This window comes from Vigna unguiculata, chromosome 8, assembly GCF_037176805.1.
Source record: "Vigna unguiculata cultivar grain cowpea cultivar isolate G323 ecotype 2 chromosome 8, ASM3717680v1, whole genome shotgun sequence".
NCBI classification, from domain to species: domain Eukaryota; kingdom Viridiplantae; phylum Streptophyta; class Magnoliopsida; order Fabales; family Fabaceae; genus Vigna; species Vigna unguiculata.
In genome coordinates, this window is record NC_140799.1 from 32884214 (window position 1) to 32910435 (window position 26222).

The 26222-nt window shown below is 31.9% G+C and overlaps 2 protein-coding genes across 2 annotated transcripts; both read left to right on the forward strand.

Moving 5' to 3' along the window:
* Positions 1 to 4176: 4176 nt before the first annotated feature.
* Positions 4177 to 9228, forward strand: DDB2 (damaged DNA binding 2). Its single transcript, XM_028082819.2, has 11 exons — positions 4177 to 4550; positions 4642 to 4732; positions 4996 to 5123; positions 5696 to 5818; positions 5921 to 6009; positions 6138 to 6258; positions 6650 to 6741; positions 7228 to 7357; positions 7471 to 7719; positions 7812 to 8008; positions 8484 to 9228. The coding sequence occupies exons 1-11, from the start codon at positions 4296 to 4298 to the stop codon at positions 8680 to 8682; spliced, it is 1674 nt and encodes a 557-aa protein (XP_027938620.2). The 5' UTR covers positions 4177 to 4295; the 3' UTR covers positions 8683 to 9228.
* Positions 9229 to 13755: 4527 nt separating this feature from the next.
* On the forward strand, positions 13756 to 25026 carry LOC114195400 (ABC transporter G family member 31). The gene is made up of 24 exons (XM_028085856.2): positions 13756 to 14251; positions 14369 to 14489; positions 14575 to 14663; positions 14923 to 15007; positions 15379 to 15541; positions 15623 to 15699; positions 15792 to 15936; positions 16826 to 17127; positions 17206 to 17487; positions 19258 to 19574; positions 19661 to 19821; positions 19903 to 20006; positions 20543 to 20699; positions 20866 to 20931; positions 21030 to 21166; positions 21306 to 21638; positions 21719 to 22009; positions 22101 to 22184; positions 22788 to 22921; positions 23142 to 23369; positions 23629 to 23800; positions 23877 to 23964; positions 24250 to 24416; positions 24653 to 25026. The coding sequence occupies exons 1-24, from the start codon at positions 13929 to 13931 to the stop codon at positions 24932 to 24934; spliced, it is 4308 nt and encodes a 1435-aa protein (XP_027941657.1). The 5' UTR covers positions 13756 to 13928; the 3' UTR covers positions 24935 to 25026.
* Positions 25027 to 26222: the final 1196 nt, after the last annotated feature.

Consider the following 26222-nt stretch of genomic DNA (forward strand, 5'->3'; position numbering starts at 1 on the left):
CAAATCTAAGAGGAATGAATAAAATTTATAAAGATATTTTGAAAACTTAATTGTTAATTAGATATTCAATCGGTTCATCTAATAGTTTGAAATTAGTTGACAAATATTTTCATAAGAATTTTGTAAAACCATACAATGCAATACTTTGAGCTAATACTCGTGTTGTATCCTAATATAAGATATGTTTAAGTCCTTTTTAAAAATGATAAAAAGGCTCTATTAATAAAACTTAGATATCATACATTTTCACACTTGAGTCACCTAAGTACATAAAACCATTTCTATCTATTATGGGTACATAAAGTCACTTTTGGTTATCCTTTCATATCTTTGATAATACATTTTTTGAATGTACATTTATAGCATTATTGTATATTGAAAACACTTTTCATATGTTTTATTTTTAGTCGCAATAAATTGAACTCAATGTACATAATTGCTTTAATTTTGTATTTTCAGTTAACCTAACATTTTCTTATTCTCTTGGCTATAACTTTTTTGTGTATATATTATTTGCTTGATTCTAAATGCATTGATTCTATATTTTCGATGCTTCAAAATGATTTGCTAGAGTTTCTTTTCTGCTATTTTTTGAATTCGAGACAAATCTGTTGTATTCTTATATAGAAACCTATATTAATATGATTTTTCTTGTTTTATTGTTATCATTTATAAACTGGAATTATTGACCTAATTAGAGTGCACATTTAGGACCATGGATACAACTTATTAGATATATAATTAACATAATACAACAAAAGTGATTTTATTAAACTGACCACTAAATAATGATAAGTATTGGTGGAAATGTTGAGTACTCGTAAGACAAACTCATATGAGAAGATGACAAGTAAGTTTAACATTATTTAATGGATAATTGACTGATATTGTAGATATGTTGACTGAAAATTTGTGGAGTATTTGTGAGTTGACTGATATTTAATATTGTCCTATGAGCTTTCTAAATAGACATAGCACTTTTACAATCAAAGAAGTGGATGTGTGGTTGGATGGGGATCTAAAGCTTAAAAATGTTCTCTATGTTCCTAAGCTAGATTGCAACTTCATATTTGTCTCACAATTAATGGATGAAGCCCATTGTACATCTTGATGATGTTGATTGGAGCGAGTGAATGAAATAGCAAACTCAATTATTTTTATCATATTCAACAAGGAAATGACTTAAAGTTGATGAAGTGCCCCACTGTGACCTATGGCATAGGTATTTGAGCATCCTTCGTGGAAAATCACACAATTAGTTTTTAGTTTTTGATGTTAGGGGAAATAAAAATTGTGAATCTTTGAATAAAACTTGTGATGTGTATCTTATAGCTAAACAAATTTGGACAAAGTTTTCTTGGAGTGATCACAAAATAAGCATGACATTTGAATTAGTTCATTGTGACTTGTGAGAAACATATGTAACTCCTTCATGTGACTTCTTCACAATACCAAATGATTTGTCACATGTTATTTGCACTTATTTCTATTTGAACGTTAATAGAAGTAAAGTCTCTTAAAGACTAATAATAATTTTTTTTACTTTAGTACAAAAGACAATATAACAACAAATATAAATTTATAAAAATGATAGTGGGACATGATTTAGTTTCATGAAAAGTTACTTTCTTACTCCTGAAATTAGTTTCCACACATCTTGCATAGGAACACCTCAACAAGTGGAAGGGTTGAAAGAAAACATTACCATAGTTTAAGGAGGGCCTTACAGAGGGCCTCATGAAGCATGCAAACTCTTTATACATCACAAGGAGGTTCAACGGTGAAGGTTGCACTATTCTTCGCTAAAGCTCTCGCTTGAAGAATTTATGACTTCTACCATTACAAAACTGTAGAATCTTTCTACTCCAACATGCTTTACAAACATTTCTACGAATCGAGCTTGTACTTGAAATTCATGCACTTCATGATAAATCACACCATCCTCGAAGCCTTTACCCTCGTGGACATGCTTTATGTTATCAATTTTGGCTTGAAATGGGGTTATAATGGTTGGAGTTCATCCAGGCACTTGCGACCATCCTAATGTTCCACCAATGTTCTACCTCAATGGGATTAGACCATCACGGCTCAACAACCTTGATTCTAATATGTTTAGTCAAATCAATTTGAAGCTGGTGAAACTCACTTAAAAAATATTATGATTCAATTTGAGTTTCCTAGATTTGTGTGTAATAACTTAGGTGATCTAGATATGTTGACACTCGAGATCTGAGTTGGAGAATTTGTCACGCTTTAATTATCTTCAAGGTTCACTGTTTACTAGCACAACCGTGGTGGAGTAGCTAGTGAACCACAATAGTATGATTTTTTTGGAGGGGTTCATGGAGGCTTTGTAGTATTACTCTAGTTTGTTCGATTCGTTGTAGGGATCATTAGTGGCACCAAATGAAGATGTGTTGGTTTATGGTTGTTGTTGTAGTTGCCTATCACCTATGGTCAATGAAGAGAACACGAAGAAAATAACTCCACCAACAATTATAACACTAAAGTAAAGGACGAAGGGCATGAAGGCTCCAATGAAATTGAGATTGCAAAAAGATCTTGAAATAGAATTGTGGGATCCAAGAGCAAGAACAAATATAAACCTCTCATCATCACCACACATGACAGTGCTAATGTCGCACGCCATGCAAGTCGTTACAACATTGTCGATAACCCATAATGATGTTCAAACAACATATTGAAACAAGTTTCTAAATGTTTGTTTGCCAATCTGTTCACCACAGTTAAAAGGTATGACTTTACCTAATCTCTTTAGGATTATTATCAATTTACATTTGTAGTTTTTGTCTATGTTGATGACTTTATTATTTCTGGAACAACCATAAAGTCACCCATTAATTTAAAACCTATTAGCACACTTATTTTAACATGAAGGATTGGTAGGATGATTTATATGTTTGTTTTACAAGATTAGAACTTTCATATTCATACTCTTTCTTAATTTATATACTAACCAACACATGAACATTGAAATATTGTATTGCGAGTTGTTTTATATTTGAAAAATACTTGAGTTAGAAATTCTTTTGAATATAAAAAGTGATTTAAGATTATATGATTGATGCGACTTCGATTAAACTAGTTATCCTATAATATGACAATAGATTATTTATGCTTTTAATTAAGATAATTACCCATCTATTAGAAAAAAAATATATTATATCTCGTTTTTTTGTTTTTTAAAAGCTCAATACAATTAACTAAGGGTCACTACTCATATAATCTATATATACCAATTTGGAGAAAGCATTATATTATTATCATTAATGTTATACAAAGTAATCGATCTAAATTTTTAACCTCAATTTTAATTGAAATTAATAAACATATTAACAGAAATATGATTTTATTAACTAAATTTAGCTAAAATTTCTTTGATACTAATATGCTTGATTTCAAAAATCTATTACAAAGTTTTTAGGAGTAAATAATGAAAACAACTCCTCCAGATAAACTAATACAATATAGCAGATAAACTAATACAATATAACAAAGTGCATAATTTTACGCTCATATTTTATTATATTCAAAACTCTATTTTTTTTTTCATAAAATGAAAAAAGTTTTAATAATATAAAAATCAAATTTAACATATTATGCAATATAAAAAATCATCTATAACTATCAATAAATTTGTTTAATAAGTGTTTTGCGACTATAATTTTATTGATATAATTCATTACCTAATTTACTCGTATTAATATATTTCATTTTATTATTTTACTATGTAAATTTTGCAACTATTTTTTAATTCAATTAATTATCTTTAATAATAAAAAATTCTATTATAAAATTATGAAATATTTATTGTATGACTACATTTTTATTAATTTAAAAAATATATAATTATATATATATACATATATTTATAATTATGATAAAAAGAAATACATATTATTTTACCACTTTTATTTTTATAAAAATAAATAATTTTATTGGTTATAATAGTAAAAAAACATAAATGTTTAAAATTAATAAATATTATATATATATATATAAATATACTTATTTTAATAATTAATTTTTTAAATACATATTTTTTATTACAATAATAAGAAAAAGTGGAAACACATATGCTTGACTAGTACAAACACACGGAGGAAAGACGTTTTTTTTTTTTTTTGTAACCGAGCTTGTGCGCGACGTGTGTCATTCAAAGCCAATAGAATAACTGGTTTTTCCATTTCGGTGTCAGACTCTCAGCTTTCTCCGCTGCGCCTTTCTATTTCCCGCTTCCATCCACAGTCACCGCTAAGGTTTTTCCCTCTCCAATGGCACCCGTTACTCGAAGAACCGCGTTTCCCAAGGTTCTCATTGAGAGGGACTCTGAATCAGAACAGAGTTCTTCCGAGGAAGAGGGAGAAGAAGAAGAAGAAAGAATACTTGAAGAAGAAGAAGAAGAGGATGATGATGATGATGATGGGGTTACGACTACAAGTGAGAAGACTGAGAATCTGGAAGTGGGTTCGGACGCAAACAAAAAAGGGAAAGCCCCCATCACTATTAGTCTCAAAAAAGTCTGCAAGGTTACTTTTTTTTTTTTTTGTCGTAAAGTTCAGTTTTTTCTTCTCAGTATTGGAACGCTTTTACCGTAATGGAACTTGTGTGGTGTTGTAGGTATGTAAGAAGCATGGTCATGAAGCGGGGTTCAAGGGTGCCACGTATATTGATTGCCCCATGAAGCCTTGCTTTCTGTGTAAAAAGCCTGGTGAATATTGGTGTCACTCTTCATTTATCTATTAGGATTGTTATCTTTGCGACATTTCCTTAATATTTATTTTCTCTGGGATGATTGTACCTTTTTAAGTCATTCAGTTCAGAGTAAATAGTCTATGCAATCTCAGTTTAAAAGGGTTTTTATACTACAATAGTTATGTTAAAATGTCTTCGTCATCACATGATTTCTAATGATCATGATTTTTTATTTATTGACATTGTAAATGTAAACTCTTTTGCGTTTTTGAATTGAAGGACACACCACTTTGACTTGCCCACATCGTGTCTCAACTGAGCATGGAGTTGTCCCAGCACCCCGTAAGAAAACGTGTAAACCTTTGGAATACGTATTTGAACGCCAGCTAAGGCCATCCCTTCCTTCGGTATGTCTAACTTTTTTTTTTTTTCTTTAGTTTGCTCAATGCTGATAATTGAGTTAGTTGTGTATGTTGTTCATTTTGCTGTTTACTTTATTACTATGATCAGGCAATACCATACTTGACTTGTGAAGATAATAACCACCATATATGAGTCGGGAACTTTGGCCTATTGAATTATTAGTCACTGTTGTCAACTTGTAATAACGACATTGAAGTTATGCTATAGCGACCTTGATCTGCCGAGTTGTATCTGTTATTGTTGTAGTTGTTTCCGACATTTGTAGGGATTTTTAATTGTGTTGCTCCTTAGCATTCTCACATTAGCCTAGCTTTTGCTTCAAGAAAAAGTATAGTATATCATTTTGGTTTTAGCTAGATAATTTTATTGTAAATTATGTAGTAAACTATGTGCTTCAAGTTGCAACAGTTGATAATATTCAATGGACATTTTTGGCACTAAAGCAATCTATGACTCCATAATGTTTATGCTTCAATGCTGAAGGTTATTTATCACACATCCTAGTATTTTTGGGTTCTGATTATGATAATTTTTTCTTTTTTCTTTTCTATGTCAGATCAAGCCCAAATATGTGATCCCAGACCAAGTGAATTGTGCTGTCATCAGATATCACAGTAGACGGGTAACATGCTTGGAGTTCCACCCGACCAAGAATAACATTCTGTTATCTGGAGATAAGGTTGTTACAGTAAAGTAAATTACATCGGTTGATATTAATATTTTGGTTGCCTACTTACTTGTTTTTAGCCACTGATTTGTTTTCATGTTTTGATACTAAAAGAAAGGGCAACTTGGAGTATGGGATTTTGGAAAGGTATATGAGAAGGTGGTCTATGGAAACATACATTCTTGTTTACTGAACAATATGAGGTAAGGTTGTTTTCGTGAAACCATGGTCTTGTAATTGTTTTTTTCCTTCCCTATTCTTTGGATATATTTTATTGTCGTAGTCTTAGCCTGAAGTGTAAAGATCAGGCTCTAAATACAAAATTTTGTAGGTTTAATCCTACAAATGACTGTATGGTCTATTCTGCATCCTCAGATGGAACCATTAGTTGCACTGACTTGGAGACAGGACTATCATCTTCTCCAATGAACCTGAACCCTGATGGATGGCAGGTAGAAATTTTCTTAGGTTCTGGTCGTATTTCATAACCTTTCTCTTTAACTGTGTAAGTACTTGGATATGCCCATTGCGCTTCTTCTGGAACACTATTTGTGAATTGTAACATCTCCATATTTGGACACTTTACCTATCATGATGTTCTCTTCTGCCACGCCCAAGAGTTTCAATTATGTTGCTGTAAGATTGTAAATGTTTTCATGATTGCGGTGTTCCTCTGATTTTTGGATGGGGATGCTGGACAGTGGTTAAACTTTCGGATTTTAAGTTTTAATTGGAAAGATATGTAGCATGATCATATTTTGGCTTTAGCTTATCTTCTAAAAGTTTGTCTTAACTTTTGGCAGTAAAATTTACTCGTATATATATATGTATTTTTTTTATTAGGGTCCGAACACTTGGAAAATGATCTATGGCATGGATATTAACTGTGAGAAAGGTCTTGTTCTTGTTGCTGATAGCTTTGGTTTTCTTTACATGTAAGTAGCTTCTTCCGGTTCCCTCCCTGTGAAATTATTTAGTTTTTATGCTTGTATTTTTGTGATTTTCTTTGTACAGTATCATGCTTTTACTATCTAAGTGTGTTTGGCTAGCTATAAATTTTGAGCTTGTATTTCTGATTTTCTTTTCATTGCATGGCCATTTGTGAAGGTTAGTATTTAAAGTGCATTGTAATTGCCGCACGGCATCTGCTAGGTGCGTGTTTAAGAGTGCACCACTTCAATATCCTATTATGTAATGTACATTAAGTAGTTGAAGGTATTGAAGAAATTGAGATTTGCATACATCATGACCTGACTTTGCTCATTGTAAATGGTTTCAAAAGTTCATGGGAGACAATAACTAGAGAACTTTAAAATTGGGTTTTCTTGGTCAGGGATGCAAATTGTAGCCCTCTGATTCATAGCTATGCTTTTTCTGAAACAAATTAACTGAGTTTGCATAACATCCTGTGGCATTTGTAGGGTTGACATGCGCTCCAACCACAGGAATGGTGATGCAATTTTGATCCACAAAAGAGGAACAAAAGTTGTCGGTATCCATTGCAATCCAATTCAACCAGACATCGTTTTGACTTGTGGAAATGATCATTTTGTGAGTTTTTCAGTTTTATTCAAATACTGTATTTGTTCAATTGATATCTGAACTTACATTGCTTGCTGGGTATGCTAACTAACTGCTGAAATATGAATGGTTTCTATTTTTAGGCTCGTATATGGGACCTGCGTTATATAGAAGCTGGATCATCCCTTTATGACCTTAAGCACAATCGTGTAGTTAACTCTGCATATTTCTCCCCATTTTCTGGAACCAAAATTCTCACTACATCACAAGACAACCGTCTTCATATATGGGATTCTATCTTTGGTAATATGGACTCTCCTAGCCGAGAAATTGTACATAGCCATGATTTCAATCGGCATTTGACACCCTTTAAAGCTGAATGGGACCCAAAGGTGATTTTATTTTATTCTTCCAGTTGTTTATGATGTTATGTTTCTTTTCTGTTCTCTGCCTTATAGAAAAATTATGGTTTATGTAATTGCAGGATCCATCAGAGTCCCTTGCTGTTATTGGTCGATATATAAGTGAAAATTATAACGGAGCTGCTCTCCATCCCATTGATTTTATAGATACAAGTACAGGGCAATTGGTAGCTGAAGTGATTGACCCAAATATCACAACGATCAGTCCAGTTAATAAGCTTCATCCCCGTGAAGATATCCTGGCAACTGGGAGTTCCAGGTTTGGCTTATCTTTTTAATGCTAAAATATTGTATAATGCTAGTGATGAATTCTTTTAACTATGGTGAATTTGGTTGATGAGATTTTACTCATCTGTGGATGAAATTCAAACCTTTTAGCATTCTGTTATGATTTTTAAAAGTAGAAAGTGAAATTTACTAGTTTTCTTGAACTAGCTCTATTAGAAGTTTGGAACCATTGTTTGTTTTCCTCTATAGTGTATTGTCATTCAAGATGATGCATATGCATTGTATTAAACTCTGACATTGTTCGGATTCAACCAAAGTTAGATATATGAGCGTAATTTCAAAAACTGTCCAATGTTTTTACTATCTGTTTTTTGCTTTGAAAACCTAATTAATTTGTTAGATTCAGAACATGACTTCTTCAATGATGGATGTAAAAGGCAATAGTACCTATGTGTGCTGTCATATTGTTTGCTGGGTTATTGGACTTACCTGGCGTAACTTTTCAGATCTCTGTTCATTTGGAAGCCCAAAGAGAAGTCAGAGCTTGTTGAGGAGAAGGATGAAAGGAAATTTGTGGTATGTGGAAGAGCTGAAAAGAAGCGTGGTAAGAAAAAGGGCGATATTAGTGATGAATCTGATGATGAAGGACTCATGTCCAGCAAGTCCAAGAAGTTCAAGTCCACAAAGACTAAGAATAAACACTGAATAATATAAAGTCTGCTCTTGCAGAGTGTTTTGAGGATTTTCTCAGTGTTTTTGAAGGTTTTCCAATCAACTGCTAACCCTGTATGGTGCCAAACACTTCTCTTTTGTATTGTTTTTTGGAATTTGATGTTAGATTTTGTGTTGTTTCTGGAAGTGGTGATTTTGTATCTGATGCAAGCCTTATTCCACCAATCTGGCTTTAGTAGTTTGTAGGAGTTCAGATTCTCTACTGAATATTTTGGTGTTGTCTTCTGCTGTGTCTTCAAAATATATTGATGTTAGTACTTTAAAAGTCTTTTTCATATATTTTAAAACATCAAAATCAGTGTTATAATTGTATTTTGAAGACACACCAGAGGAACAATATAGAAGAATCTAGTGAAGAATCCAAATTCTAGTTAGTAGTGCTAGTGTATCATATTAGAAGATATGCACTGTAGTATTGTAGGTTATAGTTATTGGTTTTGTTTGATTATACCTTTTTTGCTGATGTTGTATGGTATAGTCTCCTTCATGCTTATTATTAAGATTGACATCTTATCTTCATATGCTTGTCTTTCTTGAATGCTTCAGGGCAAAAGGTGCAAACTTATTTCAAAGGGTAGAGCTTAATAAATTCACATATTTATAATATTTAGTTAGGGACCAGAAAAATTAAATTTCATGTTTAAGTTTTTAAGCCAAGTCTTTATATTAAGAATCATAAGTAGGAAGTTATATCTGGTTATTTCTTTTATTTGTAATCTGATAACTAAATCGAGTACATGTAAAGGTTATTTTATTTTGGTTAATTACTATTTACTTTCTATATTACAAACTTTAACCTTTTAGTTTCTATGCTTAAAAATAATTTATTTTAATTCTTAGACGTTAATTTTAATCTATTTTTTCTTCTACATATTATTTTTTTATTTTTCTTTACGTTTTTTTTATCTAAACCAAAACTTGTTGAGAATAAGTTTTTTAAGCAGTCCTGATTATTAGTTATGAAATCGATAAATAGATAGTTATAAATCTTCATAGCTGTATTTTTATTTTTTATTTTTTTCAATTCAGGCTATTTAATCTTATTTGCATGTCTTTGTAAGAGTTTGGACTATTCAATCTCATTTTTTGTCTATATATTGGTTTTTAGATTGATATAATCCATCTGAACGTTGAATTTTGGTTCTTGGTTTCAGTACAACCATCATTCAAAATTACACAATGGGATAAGATTAAGAGAAAGATCAGGATAAAAGAACACAACTGCAGTGAATGGTTTTGGCGCTAAGCTCATTCAACTTTAGTTAGAACATAACTCGAAGTAATTATAGGCATTGATTGGTTATGTGTTAATCGTATCATTAGCATCAAACAAATTTTTTATATTAAATATTTATGGTTAATTACATCAATTAATAGTTTGACGTATATATGAGAGATATAAATTTACGTTAGACATAATACATAATACATCTAACGTAAAACGTTCATATTTACATTAGGTAGATATACACGAGACATGAATACGTATCATATAAGAGTAAACCAAATGTCCGAAATTTATATCAACTAATACATGTTTCAACATAAATTTTGGATATTTTCTTTCAAAAATTGAGTTCATTTGACTTTAAACTAAATGTAGGAAAATCTCAATCCATATTATATACTATATAAGCCAAACATTTCAACAAAATGTTTTATAAAAAATTGTCTAATCTAATCTAAAAATTTTCTAAATAAGAAAAATAAAATAGGAAGGTTATTTATTGTTCTCTTATTTATTAGATGTCATTCTAGGACAATAAAGATTGATAATTGAAGACTCGAAATATTTGAGTCACATTATTATGTAATACTCATAAAATTAAAATACGCTTCATCAAATGTTTAAATGTGTTACCTCTATTTAAAGGTTAGTAATAACTAATCAAATGATGTCTTTCATCTAATACATGATGTAGTAGCCACAATTGAACGAATTAATTTGCCTATTATCTAGAGTGAAAACAAGTGACAAAAATTATTTTTATGCAACTCTTACATAAAATAGTTATTGTATTAGAAGTTGCCTAAGCTTAGGACACATGAATTATATTGACCTTGTTTTGCCCCTTCCATTTATAAAATTTGTGTCTCTAATTACAATAAAGACATATGTTAGTTGGAATATACTTGTCCAATGTGATGAAAAAATGTAAAATTTACTATTGTAATAAGCTTTTCCTTTTTTGGCTGTTTTTTCTTAAACAGACAAAACCTCTTTGTTTTGTAATTCTTAGGTATAACTATAACCAATGGTGTGCAATCTACAATGAATGACAAATAGTTAATTATATAATTGACATAATTAAAAAGAATACAAGTTAGATAATAACTAACCTTTCAATGTATGAAGCCAAGTAAATATGTCTTTGTGAGTCATATCTTCAAATCGTCAACAAGGGTCTGAGATATGCATCAATGTCATTTTCTAGTTGTTAGGGTCCTAAAATCATCATAGACACATAATATATTTTCTCTTCCTATGCAACTAATGAGGCAGGTTGTAAATTACCAACAAAAAATTACCATGAACTGTGTTTAGTACTTCAGTTCCCATAAAAATTCATACATTTTGTAACAAGTGCAAGTTTTAAGTTTCTTGCCTCTACACCAAATTCCACAAATATTTCATCAGTCTTCTTCCACCATGGAGAATATGTTAGACGTCGAAAAAGATTGTCACATTTTCTTTCATTTGTATATCATGTCAAGTTCTTTACATCCTTTTTTTTATGACAAACAATCGTTTAAATTTAGGTATTATTGGCAAGTACCACAACACCTTAGTAGGGGACCCTTTGTTTCTTCCTCACCACTACTTCCATACAATTTGTTAAAATTGTGATAACCCACGTGTTGGACACACCATCAATGCAACAACTCACCTCTATACAATACACAATCATTGGGACATGCAAGTATCTTTTCATAATTCAAACCTATCAAACATGGTATATTTTTCATCTCATAATTACGATTATGTAATGTGTTATGTTCATGAAGCATATCCTTGAACAACTCCAACAATTCAATGAAACTTCTATTATTCCATTAATTTCTTGCTTTAAAAATACACCATATTGAATTTGCTGAAAATTGTGTAAAGTTACTATATCATGGGTACACTTGATCATATTTAGGTCCTTAGTTGCTTATGTTATGTAGTGGTCTTCCCTAAATCATACGATAAATTAGTTGCACACTCTTGCAAATTAGCTTTTGTGGCCCACCCTTCTAGCAAAAAAGGTTATAAGGTGTTTGATTTGGATACTAAGGAGATTTTTGTATCTCATGATTTTAAATTTTTTTTTGAAGAATTTCAATTTTCATTACCTACAATTGATATTCCTTCAACTCCCACACAATTTATCTCTAAACCTTTGATTTTATGAGTTGTATGATGTTAGTACACCTCTTTGGATGTTGCATGCTTACTTAACCTTGAGTTTACTGAGAGGGAGAGCTCATCCGACCCTTCATCTCCACCTTCATAATTATCCATCACATAAGTAGACCTCATCAACCATCAACACAACGATTATGATTACCAAACTACTATTATACCCTCTTCTCTCAACACTTTCTCTAGTGTTCGCTCAAGTATTCCTCTATCTTATAGAAAAATTTGTCACTAAACATATTTTTTCTTCGTAACATCGTAAATACTTTGCAATTGTCAGTAACACCATCAAACCACATTTATACAAAGAGACCGTGAAGAATCCACTTTGGCTGCAAGATATGAAACTTGAATTCTAGGTCTTTGAAGATAATTGGACTTGGATTGGTACTCCTCTTCTTCCTTGCAAGAAGGAATTTCCTTGCCAATGGATTTTATCAATATAAGTATAATTTAATGGCTTTATAGAATGATATAAATCCATATTAGTCATTGTTGCTGATAACCAAATTGAAATATAAAATTAAAATGAAACCTTTAATCCTATTGAAAAAAATTGAAAACATGTGCACTTTTCTCTTTGTGCAAAAAATTGATAGAATATTTATCAATTGGATGTTCATGATGCTTTTGTCCATGGAGATCTTGAGAAGGAAGTATATATGTATTTTCCTCCTAGTTTTTCTCCTTGTTCTCATGGCCATGACTCTGTTTGCAAAATACATTATTCCCTTTATGAAATTAAACAATGATCGCAAAATTGGTTTGTGAAATTTCAAAATCTTTTTAGTTTGGATTTCACCAATCCAAGGTCGATTACACATTGTTCACATTTACTCATGATAATAATTTTGTTGTTGATCTTATATATGTTCATTATATTTGTTTGATGGACAACGTCACTCTCACGTGTGATTGAGTTAAAAATATCTTTAGTCATGGTTCAAAATCAAATACCTTCAAAAACTTAATTGCTTTTTTAATATTAAAATTATTCGGAGCTCATCAAGTTTATTTACTAGTCAACACAATTCTACGAATATTTTGAGTGAACGTGACTTTTTTCTCAAGAGTCATAACCATAAATTAGTCCTTGCAAATGGTCCAACTTCCAATGATGATCCTACACATTATAGATGCCTTGTAGTCCTTATATATACCATTACAAAATTAGAAATATGTCATGCATACACTTTCTCAATTTCTTCAACATATTTTATGAGAACATTATGATACATTGTTGCGCGTATTGTGCTACATCATGCATTGATAATCATCGACAAACATGTTCACTCCTGATGTGTTAAATAATAATCAGAAGGCAATGTTTACACGTCATTATATTATTATTATTATTATTATTATTATTATTATTATTGTACTCTGAATTGATAAACGTATTTTAATTATTAATAATAATTTAATAAATATACATAATTTTATATATTAATTTTTTCAAAGGAGAAAAGAAGGAGTAAATGTCAATGGTCAAGTACAACGACGAGAATGTGAGGAGAAGATAGCTTGTGGAAGGGTCATTGATGGTTCACATAATACTAGCAAATAACAATCATTAGAAGATTCGGAAGAATAGGACAACAATCACTCTAAATTGTCAAAACAGATTCACGTGTAATAACAACGGCATTTTAGAGAGCGTAACAAACTCTCAAGTCACAACACTTCTAACTACGTACTCATTCTTCATTACCATTAAACCAAACCTCTCACAGAGTCCCTCTCTTCTTCTCGTACAATCTCCTGTCCCTTTCTCAATTTCCTTCGTCTCCGTTTCAAACACGAAACCGTTACAGAAATGGCGGCTTCCGATGGAAGCGAATACTTCGAATTAGGATCACTCCATAGCGAGAGCTTCGCTATGGCCTCCAACTCCGAGACCGTCGCCGAGGACGAGGAGGAGCTGCAGTGGGCAGCGCTCTCCAGGTTGCCGTCGCAGAAGCGCATCAACTACGCCCTCCTCCGCGCATCTTCTTCCCGTGCTCAACCTCCTACGCAAGACTTAGTTGACGTCCGAAAGCTCAGCCGCTCTCGCCGGGAACTCGTCGTTAAGAAAGCTCTGGCCACCACCGACCAAGACAACTTCCGCCTCCTCTGCGCCATAAAAGAACGCTTCGACAGGTTTCGCTTTCTAATACTGTTTTTTTTTTTTTTTTCTGTTTTCCGTGTTAGCGATTCTCCAAAATTACTGATCTACAATTCGATATTGCTATTGTTCCTGTTTTTTGATTGCGGTAGGGTTGGGTTGGAGGTGCCGAAGATCGAGGTGAGATTCAGGAACCTCAACGTCTCTGCCAATGTTCAAATTGGTTCTAGAGCTCTACCAACACTGGTTAACTATAGTCGTGATTGCTTCGAGGTTAATTTCGTCTTTATGTTTTCGCTACTTTCTTTTTATAAAGCTATGCGTATCCTAAAAAAATTTTGCATGCGGTTGCGCGCAGGGATTCCTAACCAAGTTGAGGTTATGCAAACCAAAACGGCATTCCCTTACCATACTGAACAATATCAGTGGCGTTATCAAGCCAGGAAGGTAAGAGTGCTTCTTAGGTTCTTCTTTCTACGGCGTTTTCGACCGCGGCTTCATGTTGTTTTACCCAACCAAATGAGTGGAATAAACTTATTCAACTTTTCTGTTAGACATAATGAAATCCGTAAAATGTTAGTTAATTTGGATTTAGTACGCAACGTGATGGTTGTAGTATCACGGATGTATGTTTCTTTATTATAGGTTCAGAGCTTTCCTGTGCGCGCTGATGTAACTGTCATCCTACTTTTTGGCTGTATTGCAGGATGACTCTGCTACTAGGACCTCCGGGAGCAGGTAAAACCAGCTTACTTCTGGCTCTCGCGGGCAAGCTTGATAAAACCCTCAAGGTGATTATTAATTTATATTTTTTAAATAAGGATATATAAACACATTTTATTTTCTTCTCTTATATTCTTTTGTAGTAAAAAAAATTAAATAGTATCTTTTAATATTATTTTTAGTTACGAAATTGATTAAAAATAAAATTATAAGACATTCATAAAAAATAAAAACTTTAAAATTATATATTTTAACAAATTTTAAATAATGAAAATAATAATAATAATAATAATAAATTTGGTTAAACAATGTTACTAACTTCTCTTAAAAAATTGATTTAGTTAGCTATATTATTTTAAAGGTGGCAAACAAAGCTATCACTTTTTAAAAAATCGTACTTATCTTAAAGTAAGTTATTCTTGCTGTTGTGTTTGTACAGACAACGGGTAGTATAACATACAATGGCAGCGACGTGGACGATTTTTATGTTCGACGGACTTCTGCATACATTAGCCAAACAGATGATCACGTTGCAGAACTGACGGTAAGAGAATGTTTGGATTTTGGTGCTAGATGTCAAGGTGCAGAAGAAGGTTTTGCAGGTAAACGTTAATTTAATTATTGAAGTGTTTCTATATCTCTGGCAATTGAATTTGTACAACAAATGTGCTTAATTTTCGCAGCATATACAACTGAACTTGGCCGCCTAGAGAAGGAAAGGAACATAAGACCTAGTGCAGAAGTTGACGCGTTTATGAAGGTTATCATCCTAAATTTCTAGTATGAAAATCATGCCGCGTGCCTCTATTGTGGGCTATGCAGATGTCTGATGGAATTTGATTAACTTCACAGGCATCATCTGTCGGAGGTAAGAAACACAGCGTGAATACGGATTACGTTTTGAAAGTGCTTGGTCTCGATGTATGTTCGGAGACAATAGTTGGCAACGATATGATGCGAGGGGTTTCTGGCGGCCAAAAGAAAAGAGTTACAACAGGTTTATCCCCCTCTTTCTCTCTCTCTCTCTGGTTATAGAATCTTGGTTTCTCGACTCTTATTTATATATTATAAATCGATTTGTTTTTGATTTATCAGAGTTTTATTTTTATTTTATTTTTTATTTTTACTTTTCAATACACTTATTGAGTCACCAACGAAAATATCAAGGGTTATTATCGATAAAATCTAATAACAATTATTACAATATGTTTAAATCTTAATTAAATTGATGTGAGATGTCCATGGTACTCATAAATCAAATAGAAGTGTATGTTAAAACTATTTTTCAACAACAGAAAGAAGGTTAACGATACCTACACTTGCTGTTTTTCCATGAGAAGCCTATTGCATTGTTGCTTAAACGCAAATATTTTGATAATTGCGTTTACTAGTTAGTAAGTTGTTTTTTTTTGGATTCATAAGAGTTTCTAAATACATTATAAAAAGAATTCTTAATGATAAATTTTAGTGATTAATAATATGTTTAAAGATTAATTTAGAAATTATTTTTTTAATTAAAGATTAATTATTTTAAAAATTAAAATTTAATAATTAATGTTAATGATTAATTTATAATAAAAATTATTTTAAATATTAATTTAGAAATCAATTATAATTTTATGAAATTATTTTAGTTATTAATAATTTTTAATTTATAAATTAATAATTAAATTAATAACTAATTATTTTTTATTACTACTGACAAATATAGTAACATAATTCTCATGTGAAAATTTTTTAAATGCTTTAAATGCCTTTTAAGTCCGCGCAGTTTGCAGCAACCATGACCGGTGATAGTCCAAAAGGAATAATTTTTAAATGCTTTAACTGGGTTTTAAGTTCGTGCATTTTGCAGCAACCATGACTTTTTGTATTGCATCTTTTAGGAGAGATGATTGTTGGTCCAAGAAAAACACTATTTATGGATGAGATATCAACTGGTCTTGATAGCTCTACTACGTTCCAGATAGTAAAATGCATAAAGAACTTTGTTCATCAAATGGACGCTACAGTACTTATGGCTCTTCTTCAGCCAGCTCCTGAAACATTTGAGCTATTTGATGATCTGGTGCTTCTGTCAGAAGGGTACGTGGTATATCAAGGTCCTCGAGCTGACGTGCTCGACTTTTTTCAGTCATTAGGTTTTCAACTTCCACCTCGTAAGGGGATCGCTGACTTTCTACAGGAGGTATATCTTCTTGACATATTTTCATGATCAATTAAATGGAATCAAATGTTGCTCGAGTACTTTCTTTTCTTTTGTCAGGTGACATCTAAAAAGGATCAAGCACAATACTGGGCAGATCCTTCAAAACCATATGTGTTCGTCTCAGTTGCTGAAATTGCACAAGCCTTTAAAAATTCGAAATTTGGAAAGTATATGGAATCCTTGCAAAGTCATCCACATGATGCATCAAAAGGTCATCCTTCAGCTTTGGCTAGAACTAAATATGCCGTGCCAAGATGGGATCTTGCTAAAGCTTGTTTTTATCGAGAACTCTTGTTGATAAGAAGGCATAGCTTTCTTTATATTTTTAGGACCTGCCAGGTACTTTTGAAAATTCAATCATATTAAATTTCTATCATTTTTATATTGGTGCAGTTTAATAATGAAAATTATACAAGCTATGCTTAGAATCTATCCCCAAAGTATCATATACTTTCTTCTTTAAGCTAACCACCAGTTTATATATATATATATATATATATATATACTTTAAATATATTTTTTTCAATACATATGTTATTTTTAATTTCTTAAATCCTTTTTTAGGGACTAAAATGAGTTAAAGATATGCATAGAACAAAAGGATTAATATGTAGAATAGAACTTTTTTAAAAATATAGAAGTTAAAAAAATAATAGCCGTAGATACCAACTAAATAATTAAAATTTTTATTTTTATTTTACTGTACTCAAGGAAGATAATATTGTTAGATAAACAAAAAAATTAGCATATATTCAATATAAAAAAATAAATTTTATTTCTATTTTTATTATAACTAAAACAAAATCTTATTTATATTTTATTTCTTGTTTCAAAATATAAATAAGTTATATTAATATATTTTTGTCATTATTGTACGAAACTTCAATAAGATATTGTCCTTTTGTAATTATTCTTAATGTTATAAAATAATAATAAAACCAGAAAAAAAAATAGCAAGTATTTTTTATGGAAAATATAGTTTGACACTCATCCAAAAAATTATACCGATACCTAATTTAATAATATAATAATATATATTGGTATTTTAAGTTAAATATTAAAAGAATAAGTTAAAATATTAATATTTTAAGTTTGGAAGTGATGTATTTTTCCGTCTATTAGTGTGTAATATTGAGTAATTGTAATAATATATCACTTTAAGGATTAATTTCCATGGCCTCTTGTTTTAATATAGGTATTCTATATACTACATTGCGTGTGTCTTTTTTGATTATTTCCGTTGTGTTTTCTTATTCAGATAACATGATACGGTTAATTAATGCAATCAGTCCTTGCAAATAATTAAGTTTGATATTGATATTGTTTCAAAATTTCCTTCCTTTTATCCCTGATAATCATATCTGCATAATTATTCTATCATGGAAATATGATTGCTATCATGATTATATGAACTCGTCAACTCTTAAATAAATCTGTTTTATGTTTGGACTCATCAAAGTTACACTGCAATCCTCATCGTAACTTCAAGTTTATGCTTTTCATGACAAGTATGATAGTTACTGACTTAATTATATGCTTTACGTGCGTTACATCTTTTTCAAAAAGTTGGATGACAAGAATTAATAAAATTCTTGAATTATCAGTTTTTTAGTATCATATATATTTTTTTCTTAATACATAAAGGTTTATAATTAAATCTGCTGAGCAAGATTCATTTAATAGATTGCAAAGTTAACCCGATTAAAATATTTTAAAACATAAGAAATCATTTAAGCTTTTAAATAATTCAATAACTTATTAACTAAGCCCAAAAATTACTATATTAGATGAATAGCGTTGTACTAACTCCGACATTATATAAGTTATATTTGATGCAATTGGCTTTCTGTGATGATCTGTCAAAAACAAGATGTATATGATTATTAGTTTGCTGGTTTGTATAATAATTATTAAAAGTTATACAAATTCTAATTTTAACTGGTTGATCTTTTTTTTTTATACTTTAGTGTGAACAGAAATTAAACTTTATAATATTTGAAAGTTCTCAATATTTTTTTTTTCAGTTTCTCTTAACTATTTAATGTATTCACAATTTTCTCTTTTTGGGTCCATATGTATTTACATTAAATTCTTTTTCTGCTGGCAAAGGTTGCTTTTGTTGGATTTGTCACATGTACAATATTCCTGCGAACAAGGTTACATCCCACAGATGAGGTTTACGGACGTCTTTATCTTTCTGCTCTATTTTTTGGGATGGTTCACATGATGTTTAATGGTTTTTCTGAGCTACCACTCTTGATAAGTCGGCTTCCAGTATTTTATAAACAAAGAGATAATTTGTTCTATCCTGCATGGGCGTGGTCTGTTACCAGTTGGGTTCTACGTGTACCCTATTCCGTTATTGAGGCTGTTATATGGACTGCTGTTGTATATTACAGTGTTGGATTTGCTCCATCAGCAGGAAGGTATCTTAATTCTATACCATTTTTTAAGTTTCATATTTTCTTTCTTTTTAACCCTTGTAATCACTGACTTTTGTTAAATATTTCAGGTTTTTTCGCTACATGCTTTTACTTTTTTTAATGCATCAAATGGCGTTAGGTCTCTTCCGTATGATGGCTGCTATTGCACGAGATATGGTTCTTGCCAATACATATGGATCAGCTTCATTACTTATTGTATTCTTACTAGGAGGATTTATTATACCTAAAGGTAGGCAACACAGTAAACTGTATATTAAAGAAAAATTTAACGATATTGTTATTAGGAGTGATTTGGCTGTTATTTCTTCAGCAATGATTAAACCGTGGTGGATTTGGGGCTACTGGTTGTCCCCCCTTACCTATGGACAACGTGCTATTACTGTTAATGAATTTACTGCTACAAGATGGATGAAGGTATTGCATTTGGTTTTACTATATGAATTCATGTGTTGACCATACTCCAAGAGTTAATGTTGGATATTAAAACAGAATATAGAGTTATTTTTATTGATTTCCCAATACCAAAATTTATACAAAGTGAGTAAAGGAATATAACTCTTTTTTAGTGCCCAAAAATATCTATTAGGAAACATACAAAGAATATCATGACTCCTAAAAAACAGCATCAAAACCGACAAATCAAAATTTAGTTTCACGACTCATCCAATCAGCAGTTAACCTGTAAAGATTGATTTACATAACGTTCTTACAATTAGCTTCGTGAGCCGCTGTAAGCACGGTAAAGGAATAGGATTTCCTTGACTTGTACTAAAACTTGACTTAATTGATGAGTGGAAGAAGGTAAACTTTTTATCAGCTGGTTTTAGTGATTTTAATACCCTCTCAACTCACCAAAATCATTAACTGAAGGAGTTGAACATCTTATCTATATTTTATTAGAGAAGAATTTATAGCATATATTTATGGTTTACAGTGTAAACTATCTGCAGAAATCCGAGAATGGGGAGAGCACAGTTGGTTACAATGTCCTAGTCTCACAGAGCCTACCAACTGCTGACTACTGGTATTGGATTGGTGTTTCAGTTTTACTTGTCTATTCGCTTTTTTTCAACAACATGGTCACTGTGGCCTTGACCTTTCTGAATCGTAAGTTTTAAATAATATTTCCCACTAGTTTTCCACTTAAAAGCATGTTTTCTATGTTGAAATTTGATTTCTATTCCCTTTGGACAGGGAGTTTTTTTAGTTATAAATATTCTCTGTTATTTTAATTTAATTCCCTTCTTCTTTGCCCTATTACTCTTTAATGAAGCCCCACAAAAAGCACGAACGGTTATTCTAAATGACGATGACTCGGAAAAGAAATCTTCCAGAGACGGTAACGACCCGCCAAACTTTGCATGTCCAGAGAGTCAAAGATTGACAATGTAGTATTATTGCCCAAAAATGTCTCTATTCATTACATGGGTTTTTCAGGCAGTAATCAGGTCTATGAAACGAGTCCCCGCTCCAAATCCGCAAGAGAGGACAGTAATAAGAAAGGAATGATTCTTCCATTTCAGCCACTGACAATGACATTCCACAATGTCAATTATTTTGTTGATATGCCAAAGGTGGGGGATTTGTAAATTTAGCAATTTCTAATTTTATCACCTGATGCACTATGCTATGTTGTGACGTACTCTCCACAAAAATATAGGAGTGATCTCATCATACTTAACCAGTTCTAGAAGAATTTTTGTTTTTTTACAGGAGATAAGCAAGCAGGGCATACCTGAAACTCGGTTGCAGCTCTTGACAAACGTCAGCGGTGTTTTCTCACCCGGTGTACTTACAGCGTTAGTGGGCTCGAGTGGGGCTGGAAAGACCACTTTGATGGACGTACTGGCTGGTAGGAAAACAGGAGGGTACATAGAAGGGGAAATTAAAATTTCGGGTTACCCAAAAGAGCAACGAACATTTGCCAGAGTATCAGGATATGTTGAACAAAATGATATACATTCTCCTCAAGTAACAATTGAGGAGTCACTGTTGTTTTCTTCTGCTCTTCGCCTTCCCAAGGAAGTTGGAGTTGCTAAAAGACTTGTAAGTTGTTTCACCACAAGAGTTATATCTTATCCTGCTGAATTATTTCCAAACTTTTAATTCACTGAAATATTCTACAGGAGTTTGTTGAGCAAGTGATGAAATTAGTTGAGCTTGATGCTTTGAAAAGTGCTTTGGTTGGTATGCCAGGTAGTTCTGGCTTATCAACTGAGCAGAGAAAGCGATTAACAATAGCAGTGGAACTTGTAGCAAATCCTTCCATTATTTTTATGGATGAGCCTACTTCTGGACTCGATGCACGTGCAGCAGCTATTGTTATGCGAGCTGTTAGAAATACTGTTGATACTGGTAGAACTGTAGTTTGCACCATACATCAACCAAGTATTGATATATTTGAAGCATTTGATGATGTTAGTCTAATTAAATATTTTTCATCTGTTTTGATAACTAATGATGCTCTAGCTTCAATGGTGTAAAGCTTATTTCTTTTTCTCTACCCAGTTACTTCTTATGAAACGTGGCGGACGAGTAATATATGGGGGAAAGCTGGGTGTTCAGTCACAGATAATGGTAGATTACTTTCAGGTGAGGTTGGAATCTAGTTCTGCTTTATTATTATTGTTGGTGCAGCTGCTGCTAGAAGAGTGATATTTCATATTGTGTAATTTCTTTCTTTGCTGTATAATGCCTGTTTGTCCAATTGGAAGCATCCTACTTTTCCATCGAACAACTTATACTTTATTAATACTAGGTTTTTCTCTTATGAATATGAAAATTTTCGTGTTAGATGCTTATACTTACAATTTTTACTCTTGTACTCAGTTTGAAGATTTTTCTTGGTGCTTCTTCTAGATTTTATTTAATATAAAAGGAGGAACAAGTAGAGTAGGTAAGAGCATACTAATTGAAAGGGTTAGACCTATTGGGATGAAATATGAGATGAAAAAGAAAAGGAAAAGAAAGAGAATACGGAATCTTTATTAGTATAGATCAGCTCTCCATCTTATCTGGCATTTCTAATTACCCAAGATATCCCTGAATATGATGAGTAAATATGTATGACACAAGAATGCCTCTCCTAATTCTTATTCTTCCTTCTTTTATGTTAGATTTCTCTGTTGAAACAAATGTGCTTCGTTTGTTCTTTATATTTTTGGTTTGTGGTTGTTTTTCCTATACGCTCTGCAGGGAATAAGAGGAATTCCCCCCATTCCGAATGGGTACAATCCTGCTACCTGGGTGCTTGAGGTTACTACGCCTGCTACTGAAGAGAAACTTAATGTAGATTTTGCAGATCTTTACAGGAATTCGGATCAATACAGGTTCTTCTAGTTTATAGTTTCTTACGTGCTATTTCTGAGGTTTATTTTCTGTTTCCTGTTTTAGAAGATTAGATAGGACAGAGATGCTAGGAATAAAATCGACTTCTTCAAAGGGCACAAAACATGATATTTTACACAACCCTAAAGCTAGAGGTGGTATAGAATGGAAAGATTTGTTTTCAGATGAATGACTAAACTGTTTAGTCAATATTTTTCACAGGGGGGTGGAGTCTTCTATCATGCAATTTGGACATCCTCCTGCAGGATCCCAACCACTAAAATTTGATACTCTGTATTCGCTAGATCTGTTTTCCCAATTTTTACGATGCATATGGAAACAAAATCTTGTGTACTGGAGAAGTCCATCGTATAATGCAATGAGGTTATACTTCACCACAATAAGTGCTCTGATATTTGGTACCGTATTTTGGGATGTTGGGTCAAAAAGGTAACCGCTCTTTTATTATCATTTGTCTTAAAATATAACATTATCCGGACAGAGGACTGAGATTTGATGAAATGATCATTTCTTGGGATCTTTTATCCTAAAGTCAACATTTATGTGTTTAAATCGCGAATCAAGAAATTTCTTTCTGTTTAATGAATGATTAGATTTAATTCATTTATAATATTATATATGACGCCATCCATGGATCTCTAACACCCTATACTAATAAAACAGTTGCTTTGCCATTATTATTGTGTAGGGAATCAACTCAAGAGCTGTTCGTGGTTATGGGAGCTCTATATTCTGCATGCATGTTTCTTGGGGTAAATAACTCTTCTTCTGTACAGCCAATTGTTTCAATAGAAAGGACTGTCTTCTATAGAGAGAAAGCTGCTGGTATGTACTCCCCAATAGCTTATGCAGCAGCCCAGGTAAGTCTTATATACATTGAAAATTAAAGCCTTCTTTAGATGATTGCTCCTACTAATTGCTTAATACCATTGACAGGGGCTAATAGAGGTACCATACATCGCTGTTCAGACGATAGTATTCGGTATAATCACATATTTCATGATCAATTTTGAAAGGACACCTGGTAATATTTCAGCTTTACTTTTGTAGATATTTATTGCTTTATATAACTTGGAATCGACTTGCAATTTACTGACACAAAAAGGAACCACCACCCAAAATCAATTTTAGTGCGCTGAAATTTGTGACTTAATTGTTTACCTTCAAGTCATAATACATAGTTCTTTTGGTATGCTGGTTGGCAATCATAGATTGATTATTGAAAAAAAAAAAATGTTCCATTCATAAATTATGAATAAATGTGAATATGATCTGTCATTAAGTGGATAATTTCTTTTATTTGTTGCAGCAAAGTTTTTTCTCTATCTGGTGTTCATGTTCCTAACGTTCACCTACTTCACCTTTTACGGCATGATGGCCGTTGGTCTTACACCTTCCCAGCATCTAGCAGCTGTTATTTCTTCAGCATTTTACTCCCTGTGGAATCTTCTTTCAGGTTTTCTCATCCCAAAATCGGTGAGTAATTTCATACTTGCAGAACATTTAACTAGTTTCGGTTATATCTGCCCCGGCCCCTCCCAGAATTATGTAGTTGGGTTCTGTTACTGCATTAATTGGTAAATGTTTGTGTATGTATGTTCTGTTCTTGGGAGAAATTGATTTTCAGAAAGAAATAGAGAAATGAATCTCTGGCGTCTCTTTTAATCATGAAAATAAAGTTGTGGTTTATATGTTGGATTGTAATGTCTCAGAGTATTCCCGGGTGGTGGATTTGGTTCTATTATATCTGCCCGATTGCATGGACGTTACGTGGTGTTATAACGTCTCAGCTTGGTGATGTGGAAACCATTATAGTGGGACCTGGATTCCAGGGCAGCGTGAAAGAGTATTTAGCTGTTACTCTTGGATATGACTCTGAAATCAACGGATTTTCAGCGGTGGGCCTTTCAGTGATTGTGCTCCTTGGATTTATCCTTCTCTTCTTTGGTTCTTTCGCTATATCAGTCAAAGTCTTGAATTTCCAAAAGAGATAAGTGTATAGTTAGAAAATATGAGAGAATTTATTAAACAGCTCTTTCATATCACAATAATTCTGACACTGTTTATCAATAAAATGTCGGATGACTTTTCTCTATTTTCTTTTGCTAATTTCCAGATTAATTCCAATTCTGAAGCTATATTTATTTTAAATTTTCAGATGTAGGGTTGTTTCGATAGGAAGAACAGAAGGATGTAAGAAATTAGATTGATAAAACTATAAAAATAAAAAAAAATAAAAAAACATATGCCCGTGTTTATCAAAGTTACGTAACGTCGGATAGATTACAGAAAAAGAAACAGAAGAGAAGACCTTGACAAGATACAGAAAAATTAGACTAAGCGTACATACCAGAAAGAAAAATGGAGGGTTGGTATGAGTAAAGAGATAAAGGTATTATGGAGAGATGATGTTGAAGGCATCGAGAAGTGATAGTCAGGTTCAGGAGAGTTGAATGTCAAATTTTATGAAGATAAAGAAACGATGGTTCATAAAGCGTAAAAACTACAAGGATGGTGTCAATATTTTGCTTTCAAGGTCTGTCCAAGAGTCATCTTATGTTTCCTAAGTCTTATTGGTCATCTTATGTTTTTTTTATGAGATGGATGTCATAATATGGAAATGTAATTTTTGGGAAGCTATTTGAGTTGTCTTTTTTATCGAAAAATCAAGGAAAAAGATAAGTTAAGAATATCTATCGATGACCATCAAGAAGACGAGAAAAAAACATTAATCGACCTGGAAGCTTAATGAATGGTAATTGCTCATCATGTGAACATCAAAGCTGTTAGATATTTGTGGTTAAATTCAAATTTAAATTCAAATCTTGTAACCATTTGGGGAGGGGTTAGAAAATACATAAAGATTTATGATTTATTTTGTATTTTACAATGGTGACAAACTGTGAAACAAATTATATATTTTAAATTAATGTTGACCGTTGCAATTTGAATTACCATTTTCATCTATTTTTCTTATAAATTTCTTTAATTTTTTTAATAATTTATTTTTTGCAAGTTATTTTAATATTTTATTTTGAATTTTGTCATTTTTACTTTCATTTTATTCATTCCATCTTTATCTTAAAAAAATCCAAAAAACAAACAAAAAAAATCGACTGGTTATGCATGAGATTTTGTGAAAGTCCACATAAGCAAATGATTGAATTTATTAAGCGTGTAGATAAAATTGGTGCACAAAATTGATAATTTGTTCATCATATTGGTGTTTTGCATCAATATCGAAACATAAACGATACTCCAATTAAGATTGAAAAACAAAGT

Bases quoted from the DNA above. Each gene is read 5' to 3' on its own strand.
- DDB2 (XM_028082819.2), top strand. From the start codon at position 4,296: ATGGCACCCGTTACTCGAAGAACCGCGTTTCCCAAGGTTCTCATTGAG. The intron at 5,819-5,920 runs GTTGTTACAGTA...TGATACTAAAAG, and splicing joins TTCTGTTATCTGGAGATAAG to AAAGGGCAACTTGGAGTATG. The intron at 6,010-6,137 runs GTAAGGTTGTTT...AAAATTTTGTAG, and splicing joins TGTTTACTGAACAATATGAG to GTTTAATCCTACAAATGACT.
- LOC114195400 (XM_028085856.2), top strand. From the start codon at position 13,929: ATGGCGGCTTCCGATGGAAGCGAATACTTCGAATTAGGATCACTCCAT. The intron at 20,932-21,029 runs GTAACGACCCGC...TGGGTTTTTCAG, and splicing joins AAAGAAATCTTCCAGAGACG to GCAGTAATCAGGTCTATGAA. The intron at 22,185-22,787 runs GTGAGGTTGGAA...TACGCTCTGCAG, and splicing joins TAATGGTAGATTACTTTCAG to GGAATAAGAGGAATTCCCCC.